General features: G+C 47.2%; 1 protein-coding gene across 3 annotated transcripts; it reads right to left on the reverse strand.

Moving 5' to 3' along the window:
* Window positions 1-891: 891 nt before the first annotated feature.
* UQCC2 (ubiquinol-cytochrome c reductase complex assembly factor 2) lies at window positions 892-13181 on the reverse strand. 3 transcript variants are annotated; one of them, XM_090282224.1, is made up of 5 exons: window positions 13013-13181; window positions 5005-5043; window positions 4730-4804; window positions 3700-3769; window positions 892-1070 (listed from the first exon to the last, which is right to left on the reverse strand). In XM_090282224.1, exons 1-5 carry the CDS (start codon window positions 13148-13150, stop codon window positions 943-945), a joined length of 450 nt encoding a protein of 149 aa, XP_090138350.1. In that variant the 5' UTR covers window positions 13151-13181; the 3' UTR covers window positions 892-942. The 3 variants fall into 3 exon arrangements, with proteins under 3 accessions (XP_090138350.1, XP_090138351.1, XP_090138352.1); XM_090282225.1 differs by lacking the exon at window positions 5005-5043; XM_090282226.1 differs by lacking the exons at window positions 4730-4804; window positions 5005-5043.
* Window positions 13182-16649: the final 3468 nt, after the last annotated feature.

Here is a 16649-nt window from a genome sequence, read left to right on the forward strand (position 1 = left end):
CTCCCAGGAGATGATGAGGGACACTGTCTCACAGTGATTCCTAACAGGGTTCCGGTTCCCTGGACAGAACTAGAACTGTATGGCCTACTGCAGGATAACTGGTTTTGGTCATAATCCTGTGCATTTTATTGTGCGCATTCCAAGACATACTGAGGAATCCAGGTACAAATGTGCCAAAGAACCCACTTCCACTTCTTCCCCATGAAGATGCTGGCCCCTGCCCTACCCCTTCTCAGCTTGATTTTTGACAGAAGAAAGCTCAGGTATGAAATGTGAAGGTTGCCAGTAAGAGCTAAGGTTCCATAAGCAATAAAGTGACTGACACGTGTGTGTCCCCTGCCAGGGGACCCTTGCCCTGTGGTGAACCACAGACCTCGCACAGAGTGCTGAAGCTACCACAACTCAAGGCCTCACTGGCCAAGGCTTGTCGGTAGCTCCACTGTCCCTTAAACTAATTTGGAACAGATTTTCTGCAAAGCCAGGGGCAGAGGACCAAGCTCCGTCTTTCTGAGTCATGGAAATGGCGGCTGAGCAGACTTTTCTCATCCCTGCTGACCACTTCCTGCTGTTTGTGACAGGATGCCTTCTTCGATGTTGATTGCTATTTTTGGCTATCTACCAGAAGCTCCTACAACAGAAGGGAGCTGGAGAACCAGCCAGACCCCTGCTGACAGGTGGGGCTCCTATGGCTGCACGGGAAACACCTTGCCCAGAGGCTCTGTCACCTTCCTTCTCAGGCCCTGACCGAGTCCCTGGTTTCCTCTCCCAGACACTACCCCACCCTGACCCTGAACTCGGGCAGGGCGGATGCTCGAGGGCATCCCTCTCAGGCTGAAGCTTTCTCTGGAGCAATAGGGTGTCCTCTCTGTGGAGGCAGATGAGACCCCCATGGAGCCAGGGGAACCAGTTTTATTTATGATGGCAACATACAAGACTCCAAGCTTAGGTTCGCGGGCGAGATAAAGCCTGGGCCCAGGCCTTATGCTTCTCTTCAGGACTCCTGGAGGTGAACTTCTCCTGCAGTTTCTTCCACATGCTTTTATTCATTTCCTTGAACTCTCCCAGGGTATCTGCAAAAGGGCAAGAAAAAAAAAGAGAGAGAGAGACTGAAGTCTAAAATTTGATTACGTATATTGTTCCCACAGGCCTTCACCTGAGCGTGCCTTGCTTTTCACACAGTATGTCCCTGAAAAAGGGAAGTGTAGACCCAGCCTCTGAAAAGCTAATCAGATAGGCCATAGGGAAGTATAACTGCCAGTGTGGACTGCACCCAGCACACAGCACCCTCACACCATCAGTGTCTAAGCCACGCCCCCTACGTCCGGCCCCACATGCACGGGCAAAGAAACACTGCTGTCAGCTAAGCAACCCACAGACCCAGATGCTATCTCAAAACATGGCCTAAGCCACACACACTACTGTCTCCATTTTTCAGACATAGAAACTGAGGCAGAGAGAAGTTAAGTAAATTGCTCAGGTCACACAACTAACGAAGGGGTAGAGCTGGGTGGGATTTGAACCTGGGCAGTGTGGGTCCACCATATGCTGTGGGGTTGAGCAGGTACCAGGAAGGGAGACAGACCTGAGCCAGAATCTCCACCTATCATTTCCCCACTGAGTCCCCTCACACAAATTATGCTCTGAGCCTCAGGTTCCTCATCGGCAAAGCAGAGATAAAAATACCTGCCTCGAAAGTTGTGAGGATTAACAGAAATCAGGGCGGTAGCTTGCCTGGCATCTGGCCTGCACCCAAGAAAGGTGGCCATCTTCATAGCTCCAAAGGCAGTGGGGAGCGGGTGCAAGGCGACGCGGCCCTTGTTTAAGCGTGCGCACACACTGCCCCTAAGGAACCAAAGCTGGGTCTCTCAGTCTTGGCACTATTGACATTTTGCACCAGATAATTCTTTGTTGTGTGGCTGCAGGATGGTTAGCAGCTTCTTCACCTCTACTCACTAGATGCTAGTAGCAGAACCTCCCACTCCCAATGTCTCCAGATGTTGCCACATGTTCCCTGGGGGGCAAAACTGCCCTCAGTCAAGAACCACTGGTCTAAAGTCTCTCCAGGGCTAAAATTCTATACCTAATCTTGTATATTAAATTTAGGTTTTCCCATAATGTCTAAATTTCATAGCCTGGGTTTTAATGTTAACAGAACTTCTAGAGAAAAGGAATAGCTTTTCTGAACAAAAAGGTGACTTGCATTGCTCATTAACATTGACTGTCAGTGGTTTCTTGACTAAATTAGGACACGTATTCTCCCTCAGCCACAAGCCCAGCATCCCACCCTGGGACGTCCCAGAAATTCAGGTTCCATTGTGGGGCACAAAGCAGGATGCTGAAGGATGGAGCCCTGATCAGTTATAAGCCATGAGGTCTCTTTAGTCTCCCAAGAGCCTAAGCCAAGGGTGGACACACTTGGAACCCAGACCAAGGCCATTCCCCAGGCCTCAAAACCTCTCACTACAAACACGGCAAGGTGTTTTCTTGGCATGTCAGACGAAACACTTGGTAAGTTCATTCCATACAGTCACAACAAAAATACAAGGACTCTGGCAAGGACAAATTATCAGCAAATTTCCTGAAGCTGACCTCGCCAGAACAAGTTGGGGCACAGGCCGGTGGCTGGGAGTCTACAGCTCTCCTCCTGTACTGTGGCCCAACTCCTCCCCACACAGAGGCATCCCTCCAGAACTTAGTTCCATTCTAATTTCAAGTCCAAACTTCGCTCAAACTCTACGGGTCCTCACAATGACATTGTGCATCAATGCTGGTAATTTCATGGGCCGGGGACATAGGAGTAAATTTAGATATATGTGTATATTTTTGAAAACTGGACAATAAAGTGATCCTGCTGGGCAAAAGTATCTTCACCCAGTTTTCCAGGTACTGTAATGAAAATAGGATCAGAGTTGGTATGATAGCAGGTGACACCACCAGGTTTGAATCTGCTCGGGAGAGTTTTCTGGAAGGCCAAAACCCTAAAACATAGTTGTTGAAGGCTGCCAGAGGAACAAGAGAAATTTCTAGAGTACCACCAGAAGGTGGATGGTTCAGGGCTATGCCCTCTCAGAAAAGGTTAGCCTATTTTTGTATATTATATGCTTGGCAATAAAAATAGTAATTTTCCAGAACCTGCCTACTTCAACCCAGGCTCCCTCTGTCAGTGACAATGGAGATGGGAAGTAAGGAGGGGACGGGCTAGGCAGGGTATTTCCTTTCTTGTTAAGCGCGGTCTGTCGATGACTCCAAAACATACCCAGCTAAACCCACGTCTAACCCACAGACCATGTCTCCTCGGTCAGATAACTCTTTGTGTGTATCCCCATACGTGTTTACTGAATGGCTTTTTGTTTTAATTAAAACCCTCATTGTTCATAAAGCCCCCTTAGGACCATAAAAATAAAATTACTTCCCTTGCATCCTGATTTCAACTACTTCCATTTCACAAATACATATTCCCCTATTTCTTGCTGCCTAGCCTTGAATTTAAAAACTCTAAAGATGGGTTTTCTTTTTGTAAATGATGCCTTGACCTTCTCCATATTCTATGGCCAAAGTATAAGCCCTGTAGCGCCAGAATTCCTCTGGGTTATTTCACAAGACTTTCCATCAAGCAAAGCTGTCTTATTAAACAATTCTCTTTGGCCACTCAAAGAACATTTGCAAACCAACCAGAAAGGGCAGCTATGCTTTCAATACCTGTGGAGAGGATCAATTTGTACTCTTCCAAGGACAGGCCACTGAAGCTGGTGTCTCTGGGGCGAGGGTACTGGTCACACGGGGCAGCGAGGGAGAGAAGGGAGGGGAAACAGGATTAGTTCTGCAGCATAGCCTGCAACCTGATGATTCCAGGAGAAGCCTGGCTCTGTCAGCATTCCCTGGGCGGCGAGTGTCCAGAGACCAGAGACCCGGCAAGAAGAGCAGCGCCACCTGGAGGTCAAAGACGTGGCCTCGCAAGAACCCGCATCAAAGCGGCAGGCAGCTGCAACCAGAACAAGCACAGGAATCCGTCTGGGGAAACGGCAAGCTGTGACTCAGGAGGATGGGTGGGCCCACGGTTCTCATTTCTAACCAGCCCCTAGGCAATGCCCCTGGCTGCAGCTCTTGAACCACATTTTGAGTTGCGAGGCTAGGCATTTGGCCACGTAGAGGGTGGGGCCACAGTAAGTTCACAGTCGTTCGTATAGAAAATAATATAATAATTAACAAATAATGTTGCAAGAATAAACTTTGTGTTTTGTGTACACACAACTGTAAACCTATTTTGGCCCCACCCTGTATATTTGAGGAGTTACTGAACACATTTTTCAAGTCTAGGTAAACCACACTTAATGGAATTTGACAGTAATCATGAAAGGGCTGAGGACAAGCTCAGTTCTAACAGGACTTTCCCAGTCACCCCATCTTTGTCACCAGAGTGTAGGGGAATGCCACTTCCACCAGAGTAGATGGAAAATCTAAGATCCAACAGTTAGTGATCAGATACACCCAGAAGCACACACTGGCATATAAAATACATGGCTTTTATTCAAGATTATAAATAGCTTTCACTTAAGTGACCTAAAAGCCTCTACCAGGTGCCTTTGTTGGCTTGGTTGAAATTACTGGTTACATTTGAAAGTAGCAAAACTGCAGTTCTTTATAAAACATTGTATAATCAGATTTTCACTTGTTCTTATAGGTTCTCTCCGGTCAGAGGGCTGGAGGTATACAAGACTGGCCCACTCACCTTGTGTTTGTAATAGTTTGAATGGATTCGTGCTAAACTCTGGTACATCTGATCGCAGGCCTCAGGCTCTGCAATCTGAAAAACAAAGAACCCCCAAGGCAGTGAGCAAACAAGCCCTGCCTCCCACACCAGCCTGTATCTCCAGGAAGCACCCTCCTTCAATAAGGCATTCACATAAAGCAGGGCAACAGCTCAGCACTAGCCTCTGCTCCACAGGAAGCAACCTCGGCTTAAGTCCTCTAACTCCCCACTCACTATTATTCAACAGAAATCACCTTTTTGGAGTAATGGCTCCACCTCATCAGGTCTCCAATCTGTGGAAAAGCTCTGATCAATCAACTGCCAAAAAGAGGTTTGTGAGCATCTGTCTGCGCTTTGTGAACCCACACACCAGTGGCAGTGGGAAATGCCACAATGAAAATGCAATACCGGATGGGCATTCCTCACAAAAAGAATGCTAGGGGCAGTGTGGGCTCCAAGAAGTCAGAGGAGCGGGTGTCCCCATAAGCAAGTGGTCAGTGAATGGCAGAAGTAAGACTAAACTGGGTTCTGAAGGATACACAAGAGTTAGCCTTCCTGGTGGAGGGGATGGCGTGAGCAAGGCAGGGGAGGCAAGGATGCTATCTATGCTTCACACCAGCCCATTTGGTGCAGGGCCTGAAGATGCAGATAAAAGAACCTGAGCTGGAGAAAAAGAAAACCTTTTGAGTTAAACCTTCAATATGAAATACATTAAAGACACTTTATGAAAGGCAAAAAAAAAAAAAAAAAGAAAAAAAATCACCTGAGCCTTCAACTGTGATTAACTGGGGAGCTGTTGAAATTTTCGAGGAAAGAACATGAAGGACTAAGCGTTACCATGAGATAGGTGAGTTGAGGAGGACTGAGACAGAGTTCAGTTAGGTCCTGCTAGAAAGGACAAGGCCCCAAGCACTGAGGCCTTGTAAATAGAGAAGGGAAAATGGAGAAATATTTTGGGTGCCCAAGACAGGGATGTCTCTGCTGGAAATTCCAGGGAAGACACAGATGAAAGGTGGTTATTTACCTCTCCTACCTCTTTTAAAACTCTAACCCTTCCCTCTGCCCTTACTGAATTTATCTGTAGCCCCTTACATTATTCAGCCAAGAATTCCGAAAGCTCCCCAGAACAAAACTTCCTCTTTTTTTCCCCCAGAATTTGAATGATGAATTTTTCTAATTTACTTGAGTTGGCCAAAAAGTTCATTTCTCCTCCTCATAAAATGGCTCTAGTAGCACTTAGTTGTCTTTAACGTCATTCAAAACAATTCTGTTAGATTGCATTGTAACAGCTGTCGAATCAGGATTAAAAAAAAACTTATCCAAACTAGTGAATTTTTGTTGAGCCATTTTAATAGTGAAGATGGAAGAAAATACACAACATTTTTGGCATATTATGCTTTAGTATTCCAGGAAAGGTAAAAACATAACTGAAATCTAAAAAAGAAAAGATCTGTGCAGTGTATGGAGAAGGTGCTGTGACTGATAGTGTGTCTGAAGTGTTTTCCAAAGTTTCATGCTGGACGTTTCTCTGATGGACAGTCAGGTAGACCAGCTGAAGCTGACAGCAATCAAATCAATTAATTGAGAACAATCAATGTTATACCATGTGGGAAATAAGTCATACTTAAAATATCCAAATCAATAAAGTTATGGTGAAAATGAAAAATGTGTCTTTTACGGACAAAACCACACAGACTTTTTGGCCAACCCAATAAATCCTTTCTTGAAGAAGGCAGAGCATGAATAAATCACTACTTAAGTGTTTTAATAAGACAGCTCTGCTTCTGCCTCTATGTATGAGTCAAATGAGGTTCCCACTTTACAGCAAACAAAAAGATCATTCGTTTTACTTGAGCCATCCTTGGGTTCAGGCCATTCATCAGGAAAATGGCCTGGTAGTGCATCAGAAAAGAAAGGATTATGGGCTGAGGAGGTAGCCAGTGTTTGTTAAATATTAATCAAAGGCATTACCTGAGTGGATCAGGGCTAAGGGCTGAAAAGAATTGATGGAAAACTGTGTGACTGTGGCTGAGTTCTGAGCCCCTGCCAGGTGGGCTGTGTTTCCAGGGAAAGCCCAGCTGGGACAGAATTCTGCAGCACCCACTCAGGAGGAACAGAGTGAACATTATGTCTTCAGCAGGGCATGCATAACCAAGAGATTACATGGGAGTTAGAGGAACAAAGGTACAAGACACAACAGGAAAAGGAGAACACCACCAGTACAAAGTTTTAAAGAATATTATGTAGATTATCAAAAGATAACTGTGCACTTCTTCTTGCTCTCTACATACCTGTAGAGATGTGTTCGCTTTTAAAGTTCAAAGACATGCCCTGAGGACCTACAGTGTGCTGGTCCTGAGAGTGAGTGTTCTCCATGGCTGTGGAGAGCAGTGGCGTCAGACCGCCTGGTCTGAATCTTGGAATCATCACCAGCCAGCTCTGGGATGTTGGGCAAATCCCTCAATCTCCTCCTGCCCCCAACTCTTAAAAATTTTTTGCCACATGTGCTTTATCACTCTGCACATATGCATATACACATTTTTCTTCTGATCCATTTGAGAGTAAGATGAAACATAACGCCCCTCTGCTCCATAAGATTTCAGCATGTTTCCTAAGAACAAGGACATTCTCTTATATAACCAGAGTTCAGCGATCAACTTCAGGAAATTTCACATTGATACAGCGCTTTTATCTAGTCCAACATCCATACTCCAATTCTGTCTCAGTAATGATCTTTACAAGAAAAAAAAACCTTGGCCCAGGATCCCCTATTGCATATCTGTCCCGTACATGTCTCCTTTCAGCTGAGACAATTCCTGGGTCTTTTTTTGTCTTTCAAGTACTGACATTTTTGAAGCTACTGGCCAATGTAACCTTTCTTTTAACAGAAAAGATAATAATGGCTCCTATTCTGAGTGGTGTGAGAGTAACTGAGGTAATGTCTGGGCTGCTCTGAATTTGGGACCAGGGACACTGATGAATGTGAGACTAGTCTTGTTACTGTTATTAGTAGTAAACAGTTGTATAAACACAGCCTCTACTGCACAAACTGTGAGGGGAAAGAGACAGAATACTTCAGGACGATCCTGGTGATGGTGGAATGAAGGGTGCTGTGGGCTCAAGGAGGCAGGCTGCTGCCCAGGGGCACAGGGAAGGCCTGCCAGAGGATCCCGGTGGGGAATAGGCGGGAGTTACTATGAGGAAGCCAGGCTCTCCAGGCACAGGACCAGTGCAAGCACACGTCCAGGGAATGGCAGTCAAAGACACGATCAGCGTATCAGTGCTGCCTCTGTGACTGCTGGGGTGTGGCTAGAAATGGACGTGACGAAGGGACGTAGAGTCACTAGCGCTCACTCTGCACCTGCCCACACCCGTTGCCCTGGCCCTGAGAGCTCTCAGTGGTCACCAAGTAGTCCAGTGTTGGTTCCGCGGGGCTCAAACACCAACCCCTGGTCTCCGCCAAGTAAGCAGCCCTCAGCTGCACCTGTTTTCACCGAGGGCTGCTCTTCTGGACCTCCCCCTCCTACCACCATCCGCCCATGCTCTTAGGAAAGGCCCCACAAGGCTGACTTGCCTTCCTCCCAGCGCCTCTCTCCGGGACTCCTGCTGCTGCGGCTGGACCACTGAGACAGCACTTCCTCGGTGACCCCACGTTCCCACCAGATGTTTGCCATCAGAAATCTTGCCAATGCAGTTCCTCTCCTGCTTGTCTTCTAACTTCTCTAACGTTGAGAGTTAGTTTCTCAGAGGGCTGCTCAGCCACCTCCTACCATACCCTCAGAGGGTGAGGACAGTGAGGAGGGAGTAAACAAAGAGCAGAGGGTTTGAGTGAAAAAAACAGTGACCCTCTGGGCTCCCTTAACGTCTTAACGTTTTAAAATTCCTTAAGTAACAAAGACAGTCTTAGCTATTTCACATAATGCCTGGAGCTCAATTAACAATCTGAGAAGGAACCAGGAACCAAACAGCTAAACACCTATAAATAACCAATCACCAAAAAATGAACTTGTCACCCAACTTCCCATTTGAGGTCCGAAGGTGTCTCTATGAGGCTATGGAAGTGGCTCCGTGGAGGTTATGAGTTTGCGCAACGTCTAGCCCATTCTTATTGCCTAAGGAGATGGAGCCACGGCCACGTCCTGTTTCCAGTAACACCCAAGCCAAGCTCAGCAATTTGTCTTGTTTACTACACTTTATTCAGATTCCAGGACAAACATTCCTGGGTATTGAAATATACACTTTTCCTGATGAAATGTACCATGCACTTAAAGAAATGTCCTTATACACAAGCTTTAAATTACTCGATTCTGCACTCACACCTAATGAGATTATGGACATCTGAGGACTAATGGCAGTGCTGGGTCTGAAAAAGGCAGCAGGGGGACATTATGAAAAATTCAGCTCTGCTCTCTAAATGTGAATAAAATAGATGTTCAACTGACAAAGTGTCCTTTATGGCTCTATTTTTGCTCCTTTGCATTTCGCCTGCTCAGCCATCAGTAAATTTCTCTTTCCCATATTAAATTTTTATACATACACATCTATGTTGGTGCTGGAGGCACTGACTCCAATTTTCAAAATTGAATTTTGGGTGGTGACAGCAATTGGTACAGCAGCCCCTATTCTAATCACACAAAGGGACGCACAGGCACTTTTGGGAAAGGGTGTCGCAAATTGCTTTGCTAATTAAGGTAGAGCTGGATTCAGTCCAGGAGGATCTATGAAAAAAGGTTTTCACGACTTGGTAATGAACTGCAGAAAGGAGTTCCATTCTGTTATGGAAGCCTATTCCCTTAATTCAATAGAAAATGTATTTCTTGAGCACCTACTATGTACAGAACTCTGCTAGGAGGCTGTGAGAGGATGTAAACACCCAGGCTCAGCCCTGGAGAAGCTGGCAATTGCTGAGACAAGACAGGCTCAATCTTAAAAAATCAAACACGGCCCTGGGTGACATGCAACTGAGTGCCAGTTACAGGAGGTCAGAGGGGAGCTGGTTGCCAGGCCTGGCTAACAGGACAGATGTAGCGAGAAAGGTCTTGAGTTTCACTGCAGTGACAGTTCGCAGAGTGAGAGGCGATGAGTCCCTCACTTTGAGGGGTGGAGACTTTGGAGCTGCACCTGGGCATGGGTGGAAGTGGGGTCAGAAGAGTGACTGGGAGGAGGAGGCATGAAAAGGCAGGGGGACAGGGATGTTCTGTGCGGGTATGGTCTTGAGCCAAGGGGTGCTTCAAGGGCCTGGGAAGCCAACAAATTTGGCAACTGCATGATCAGAACTGTCTCCGTAGGTGATGGCTAAGGATGACAACTCCCAAAGAGAAAGCTCCATCCTCCTTTTCTGGCTCACCTTACACTTACAGCCAACTAGGTAAATGTCACTCTCACATCCCCAAGGATCTAGCCTATGTTGGTCTCTCTGCTGGCTGGGTTTACCATTTGAATTTCATTAGAGTAAGTCATGTGTCTGCTTCTTGGCGGTAAGGGCCAGGTTCTGTCCCAGCTGTGGTTCCTGCAGTTAGTTCCCTACAGTCAGCTCTCAAATCAATTCTCACCACACAACTTCACAGAACACACAAATATTCCCCTCCCACGCCTCATTATCTCTCTCATATGCAACTGGATTCCAATGATAGGTCTCATGAGCTGTAACCAACCATTTCTTTATTCATTCAGACATTTACCGACTGTTTTTTATGTGGGGGGATAAAGATGGCAACATTTCTATTCTCAGCTCACACTAAAACTATGTAGGGAGCAGAGCCCTAGAAAGTCTATAGGGTTTGCAGAGTTGGGACTAGATATGGTCCTTCCCTTCAAAATCTTTATGCTTTGGGCTAGTGAAGACCAAGAGGTGAGAGGGACCTCAGTGTAGTGCAGCGGTCCCCAGCCTTTTTGGCAACAGGGACTGGTTTCTCCACAGAAACGGGGGCGGGGGTCAGGAGGTGGAGCTCAGGTGAGCTTCACTTGTCCCTGAGGTCCACCTCCTGTTGAGTGGGCCAGGTGAGGGCGGTGGGGGTACAGAGACAGGAGGTAGGGCCCAGGCAGGGGGTGGGGGTGGGTTCCTTCCCTTGTGGCCCGGTTCCTAACAGGCCATGAACCAGTACTGGTCCAGTCCACCGCCTGGGGGTTGGGAACCTCTGGTGTAGTGTAGCTCTGCCCCTCAAAGCTCTGAGACATACTCCATCCGTCCCTACCACCCACTCAGTGATCAGTTTCATTGATGCCACTGGACATGTTCCTGTTCCAGTAGGTGGTCTGGCTTGGCCCTATACTGGGCTAAGTTGTCAAAAAAACAAGTTCCTACTTTGACTGGTATGGCTAAATTTTGCAAGTCATTTCTTCAGGCTGTGTATGTATGACGTTCATACCTCTGACCTCTTGCCTGAGCCCCAGGCTCAAATACTGCACTGCCTACTTGACATTTCCACTTGGAATTAAGTCCACTCAGCATGTCAAGTCTAACATGTCTAACACCAAACTCAAAGATATTTTTCCCACATCCCACCTGTTCCTCATCTAGTGTTTCCCATCTCAGTAGATGGTACCACCCTCTACCCAGTTGCTCAGGCCACAAAAACCTAGGTGTTATCCTTGGTTCTTCATTTTCTTTACCCCACACCCAATATATCAGCAAGTTCTGTGATGCACCCTTTCCATTGCAACCCAAATGCAGCCCATTCCATCTCAAGTGCTGCCCTCATCCAAGCCATCACCTTTTCTTGCCTGAGCTACCATGGTGGCCTTTTCTCTAGTCTTATTTTATTCTTGTCCCTTGTAATCCACTCACCACATACAATCAGAGTAATTTTTTTAAAAAAGTAAATTAGGTCATGTCAGTCCTGACTAAAACACCCAATGACTTTTCACTGGCCTTATGATAAAAATCTAACTCCTAACCGGAGCCTATAAGACCCTATCATGCCTGGCTCCTGTCCTCTTCTGACTTTAATTCTTAGCAAATTCCATTTCATGTGCTACTCTCCAGCAACTACTGCCTTCTGTCCTCTAATATGCCAGTTGGCTTCCAGCCTCAGGACCTTTGCATTGTCTGAAATGCCTTTCCCACATTGTTGGCTCTTCTTCCCTTAGGTCTCATTTATGTGTCACCTCCTCAGCGGCCTTATCTATTATAACTAATATTACCCCTTTATATGCTACTCTATTTTATATCCATCATTGTACAGTTGACCCTTGAACACCACAGGCCTGCACTACAGGGGTCTACTTATACAGAGGTTTTTTTTCAATAAATATGTACAGTATTGTAAATGTATTTCCTCTTATGATTTTCTCATTGTCTTTCTGTAGCTTGCTTTATTGTAAGAACATGGTATATAATACATAAACATACAAAATATGTTAATTGACTGTTTATGTTATCAGTAAGGCTTCTAGGCAACAGTAGGCTATTTGTAATTTTTTGGAGGGGCAGAGTAAAAAAAAAGTGGATTTCTGACTGCTAGGGGTGGTCTCCGTATCCCTAACCCCCACGTTGTTCAAGGGTCAGTTGTACTTACCTAGACTGTCTTACATATGTCTGCTTGCTTACTGTGGCCTGAACTAAAATGTGAACTTAAACTTCATGCAGTAAGACCTCAGCTAATTCATTGCTATCTCCTGGAACGTGGTGGGTGCTCAGTAAATAAGTCATGTACAAATGAATGAATCCCAGCTCTGGACCAACCTGGAGGAGAGCAAGAACATTAAGTCCAGGACTCACACACAGGGGCTTGGTTGAGGACTCAAACCTGCTACACGGATTCACAGGGGCCCAGGAAACATGTAAAAGCTTAGGGGGGACCCTGCAGAGGATCTTAGCCCTGATCAGCTTAGTCAGCACACAGCACTGTTAGGTAATGGGATCCTGCCAGGGGAGATACAAGCCTACGACTGGTGGTGTGGGTCTCAACCCTGGCTGAACCTTGAATCCTCTGGAGAGCTTTTTAAAATACTAGGGCCAAGGCACCATTCCCAGAGATTGATATAATAAAGTTGAAAGGTCCGGATATCCCGGTTTTTAAAAAGCTTCTCCAATAATTCCAAGGCGCAGCCAGATGAGATCAATGAATAGAAGGTAGGGTCACCTCCCTCTCAGGCTCCCCGGGGAATAGTAGAGCCCGCGCGCACAGGTGGCCAGGAGGGAAGGTGCACGCATGCGCGGCGTCGCCAAGTGCGCGCTAGTTGACTCCGTCCCCGCCTCGTTCTTTCCTCCCATCGCCCCAACCGCCTCCCCGCCGAAGGTGGACCCCGCAGTCCGGTCACCTGGGTGTTCTCTCCCTCCCGAAAGGCCTGTGCTACCCGCTGCCGAAGGTAAGCGCCCAAGTCTCGGCCCCGTTTGGTGTCGTCCACGGGCCATTCCTCACAGAGCTTAAGAAAACGTCGATAGCGGCTGGCGGCCATGTTGAGCCCCGCTTGTCCCCGCCCTGGAGGGAGGGGGGGGGTCAGCAGGACATGTGGCGCTTGCGCACTAAGGCTCGCAGGCTTCCCGAAGAGGAGGGGCGAGAGGGAGGAGTGAGCATGCGCGACTTTGCTGGCGCCCCGCCGCTCCCCGGTTAGGGGCGCTGCTGGGCTGTGTCTGCGAGCAGAGCTAATTCAGGCACCGTTTTCCTGGAATCCGCCCAGCAACCAGGGGCAAGTCCGACGTGGAAACCCCAGGGACAGCTTTACTTTTTCAATGATTGCGCAAGCTCCAGACTAAAAAACCCTCCTCGGAGAACTGTAATTTGTGTAAATGAGTGCATTGGCATGTAAGTACTCGTTGTTAATCGACGAAGATGTATTTGAATTTTAATCACGTAGCGCGCACACGTGGTTTGCATCCCACCTCCTGCCTCGTTCTCTCTCTTCACAGCCGTGTACCTGTCACTACCAGTTGGTACTCTGCTACAATTCCTTCTTTAGTGCGCCCCGCTCTCTCCCGAGCCCCTATTAAATCCCTCCTGAGTGCCCCCTCCCCAAGCCAGGCACTTTTCCTTGGGAGGCACAGATTTCCTAGCTGGAATGAAAATACTTGGAAAAACTTTTTTAAAATTTTAAACCAAGGCTTCACTTACACACCTCCATCTGCATTATCATGTAGCATGTCCTGATTTTTCTTTTTAAAAGATACTCTTACCTTCCAGATTTTCCTTAAGAAAGCCTCAGCCCTCTGCATCTTCACTGTCCTGCATTTAGCCAGGACTGCCCCATACATACAAATACTTAACTTCCCCCAAACCTCTTTCTTCTTGCCCTGCCTGTTTTGTCAAGGGTTCTCCAGGAGACTCTTGCTTTGAGTAGAGAAGTGAGTACACAACCAAAACACAAGGTTAAAAGCAACAAGGGCTTACATCAAAGTGTTAGAAAATGCTAGAGAGTTTGGAGAAAGAAACTATTTAAACTATTTCCAGCTGTTCAGGGGAGCAGGGGAGAAAGATCAGGGGTGGCATCTAAGGAGATGCCATTGGGCTGGGCCTTGAAGAATGGTTAGGATTGGGTGGGTGGGAATAGAAGGACACTGAGCCTCAAGAACCAGGACTGGTGCAGGAATGGGAGAGAGGAAGAGGGAGGAGACTAATCTGAGGAAAAATCAATGAGTGGTTTTAACACGGACCAGCTTTGAGCTGTTTTGGAGGTGTTAAGAGTGAAGATCTATTGAATGAAAACATGTGGGGACCCAACCTGTTCAATGCCCACTTGAAGTGAGTTTGGGGTGGGGATTGCCCACCTGAGATAAGGAGAGTTCAGGGGGAGTGGAAAATATATTCAAGGGCATCCCCACCATGTTCCAGCCCAATAACACCTTGCTGCTCCATCTCACTGTATTTGCAGACATATAGTTTTGGTGGCTGCTCCGCTGCCCAGCAGGCCAGGGTTGTGTCTATTTACTGTCAAGCCTCAGGCACCCAGGGCTGTGGTGTGTGCCCCGAGGCCTTGTCACTGCCAGAAGTCCTGCCACAGCTGTTACTTTGAAGAACACCTGGCTAGCCAAAGACAGCTATCCTGGGAGGCAGAAATTGAGGTCCCTCTGTGTTCAGCAAGAGGAAGAGTAACATTAGGTGGCAGCAAATGGTTTTCACCCCACTTGAGGCACAAGTGCAATGACAGGTTGCGAAGAAAAACTGGACTCCAGGGGAAACCCAAACCAATACCTCCTTCGAAGGCTCTCCCTTCCCCAGTACAGCATCTTCTGGGTCAGGATGGGGTTGTCCCTGGTCCAGATTGCCCTACTCAATGCTCTTGCCTTCATCGGAGGCATATTTTTGTTTGGTGGTTCAGTAGTGAGGTTTTGGAGTCTTACAGATGTGGGTTGGAATGTGGGCTTGCTCATTCATTTCTTTCTTTTTTTAAAAAAAATTTTTATTTATTTTTAAAGAGAGGGGAAGGGAGGGAGAAAGAGAGGAAGAGAAACACCAATGTGTGGTTGCTTCTTGTATGCCCCCAACTGGGGACCTGGCCCTCAACCCAGGCCCGCAACCCAGGCATGCGCCCTGACTGGGAATAGAACCGGTGACCCCTTGGTTCACAGGCCGGTGGTCAACCCGCTGAGCTGCAGCAGCCAGGGCCTCATTCATTCATTTAGGACTAAACTATATAATTGGAGAGGGGGGCCCATGCAATAAAAAATGTGAAGCTCTGTTTTAAAAAATTATTGAGAATTTCAGGACAGTAATAGCAGAGCATTAAACCAAATGTGAGGTCCTTCAGAACACAGCGCCCTGTGTGACTGCACAGATCACACACCCATGAAGCCAGCCCTGAGCTATGGTGGACAAGACTGATGCGGGCCCTGATCCTGGGGGGTTTTACATTTAAGTGGGGGCAGACAGATAACAACCAAGCAGACATACACTAACAATAATAATAGTGCATCATATGTATGAAGCCATTTACTAAATGAACAAGATAATTTCAGGTGTGATAAGTGCCAGGGAGAGATCTAGTCAGGGTGCAGGGTCCACCATCACTGGGCTGGAAGTGGGGTCTGGGTGTCATGGAGGGGCTTGTGTTCGAGAGAGACCCAACTCACTTGAGGGTCAAGGGTAGCTTCCAGGGAGAGAGGCAGCCAACCTTGGGTGGGTTATTTAATTGCTCTGAGTGTCAGTTCTTCATCTTAAAGTGGGAATTGTAGTGATAAATTAACATTTACTGAGTATTTGCTATGTGCCAGGCACTATTCTAAATGTCTTACACATATTGACTCATTAGTTCTAACAATGGCTCTCTGAGATAAGTACTACTACTATCCCCATTTTACAGAAATGGAAACTGAGACACATAAAGGATAAGGACTTGCCAGGTTTGCCAGCTGGTAAGTGGCAGAGCCTGGACTTGAACCCCAGCTGACTGGCTTCAGAGTCCATGCTTTTGCCCACTTGATGCCTCTTCTGGCCTCCTTAAAGCATTATGATTGTGAACTGTGTGCATGATGTGTTTCTGTACGTGTTAGAGTTTCCTGAGGGGCTCTAGGGTCCTCTCTGGCTTGTTTTACCTAGCCCCCCACTCCCCACACCCCCATGCCTGTGGGTGGTTGGAGCCCGAGTCTGTGCTCCCTGGCTTGTGGGTCACCTAGCACCATTCTGGGCGCATTAATAGGCACTGCCTGGGTTGTGGCTTGGCCAGTGCCATCCCCCAGGGAGTTGATGACCCTTTTAACACCCACCTGCCAGCTGTCACTCATTCCACACCAAATGCAGATTGCAGCAGCCCCCCTGGCTGCTTGAAAACCCCACCAGGGCCTCACCTCTGAGCCATTTGGAGTGGGTATTTGGGCTTTCTGGAGCTGCGATTACTCTTTATAGAATCTTTATGGAAAGGAGGCACTGTCAGGGGCAGGAGAGGGGAGGGAGGGAGAATGGCTTCAGTTTTTCAGTTATAATGACCCCAGTAATTGAGATGCTGAATTGCATAGTTAAGTTGC

This window comes from Furipterus horrens, unplaced genomic scaffold (assembly GCF_987537825.1).
Source record: "Furipterus horrens unplaced genomic scaffold, mFurHor1.1.pri manual_scaffold_6, whole genome shotgun sequence".
In the NCBI taxonomy this organism is placed as follows: Eukaryota; Metazoa; Chordata; class Mammalia; order Chiroptera; family Furipteridae; genus Furipterus; species Furipterus horrens.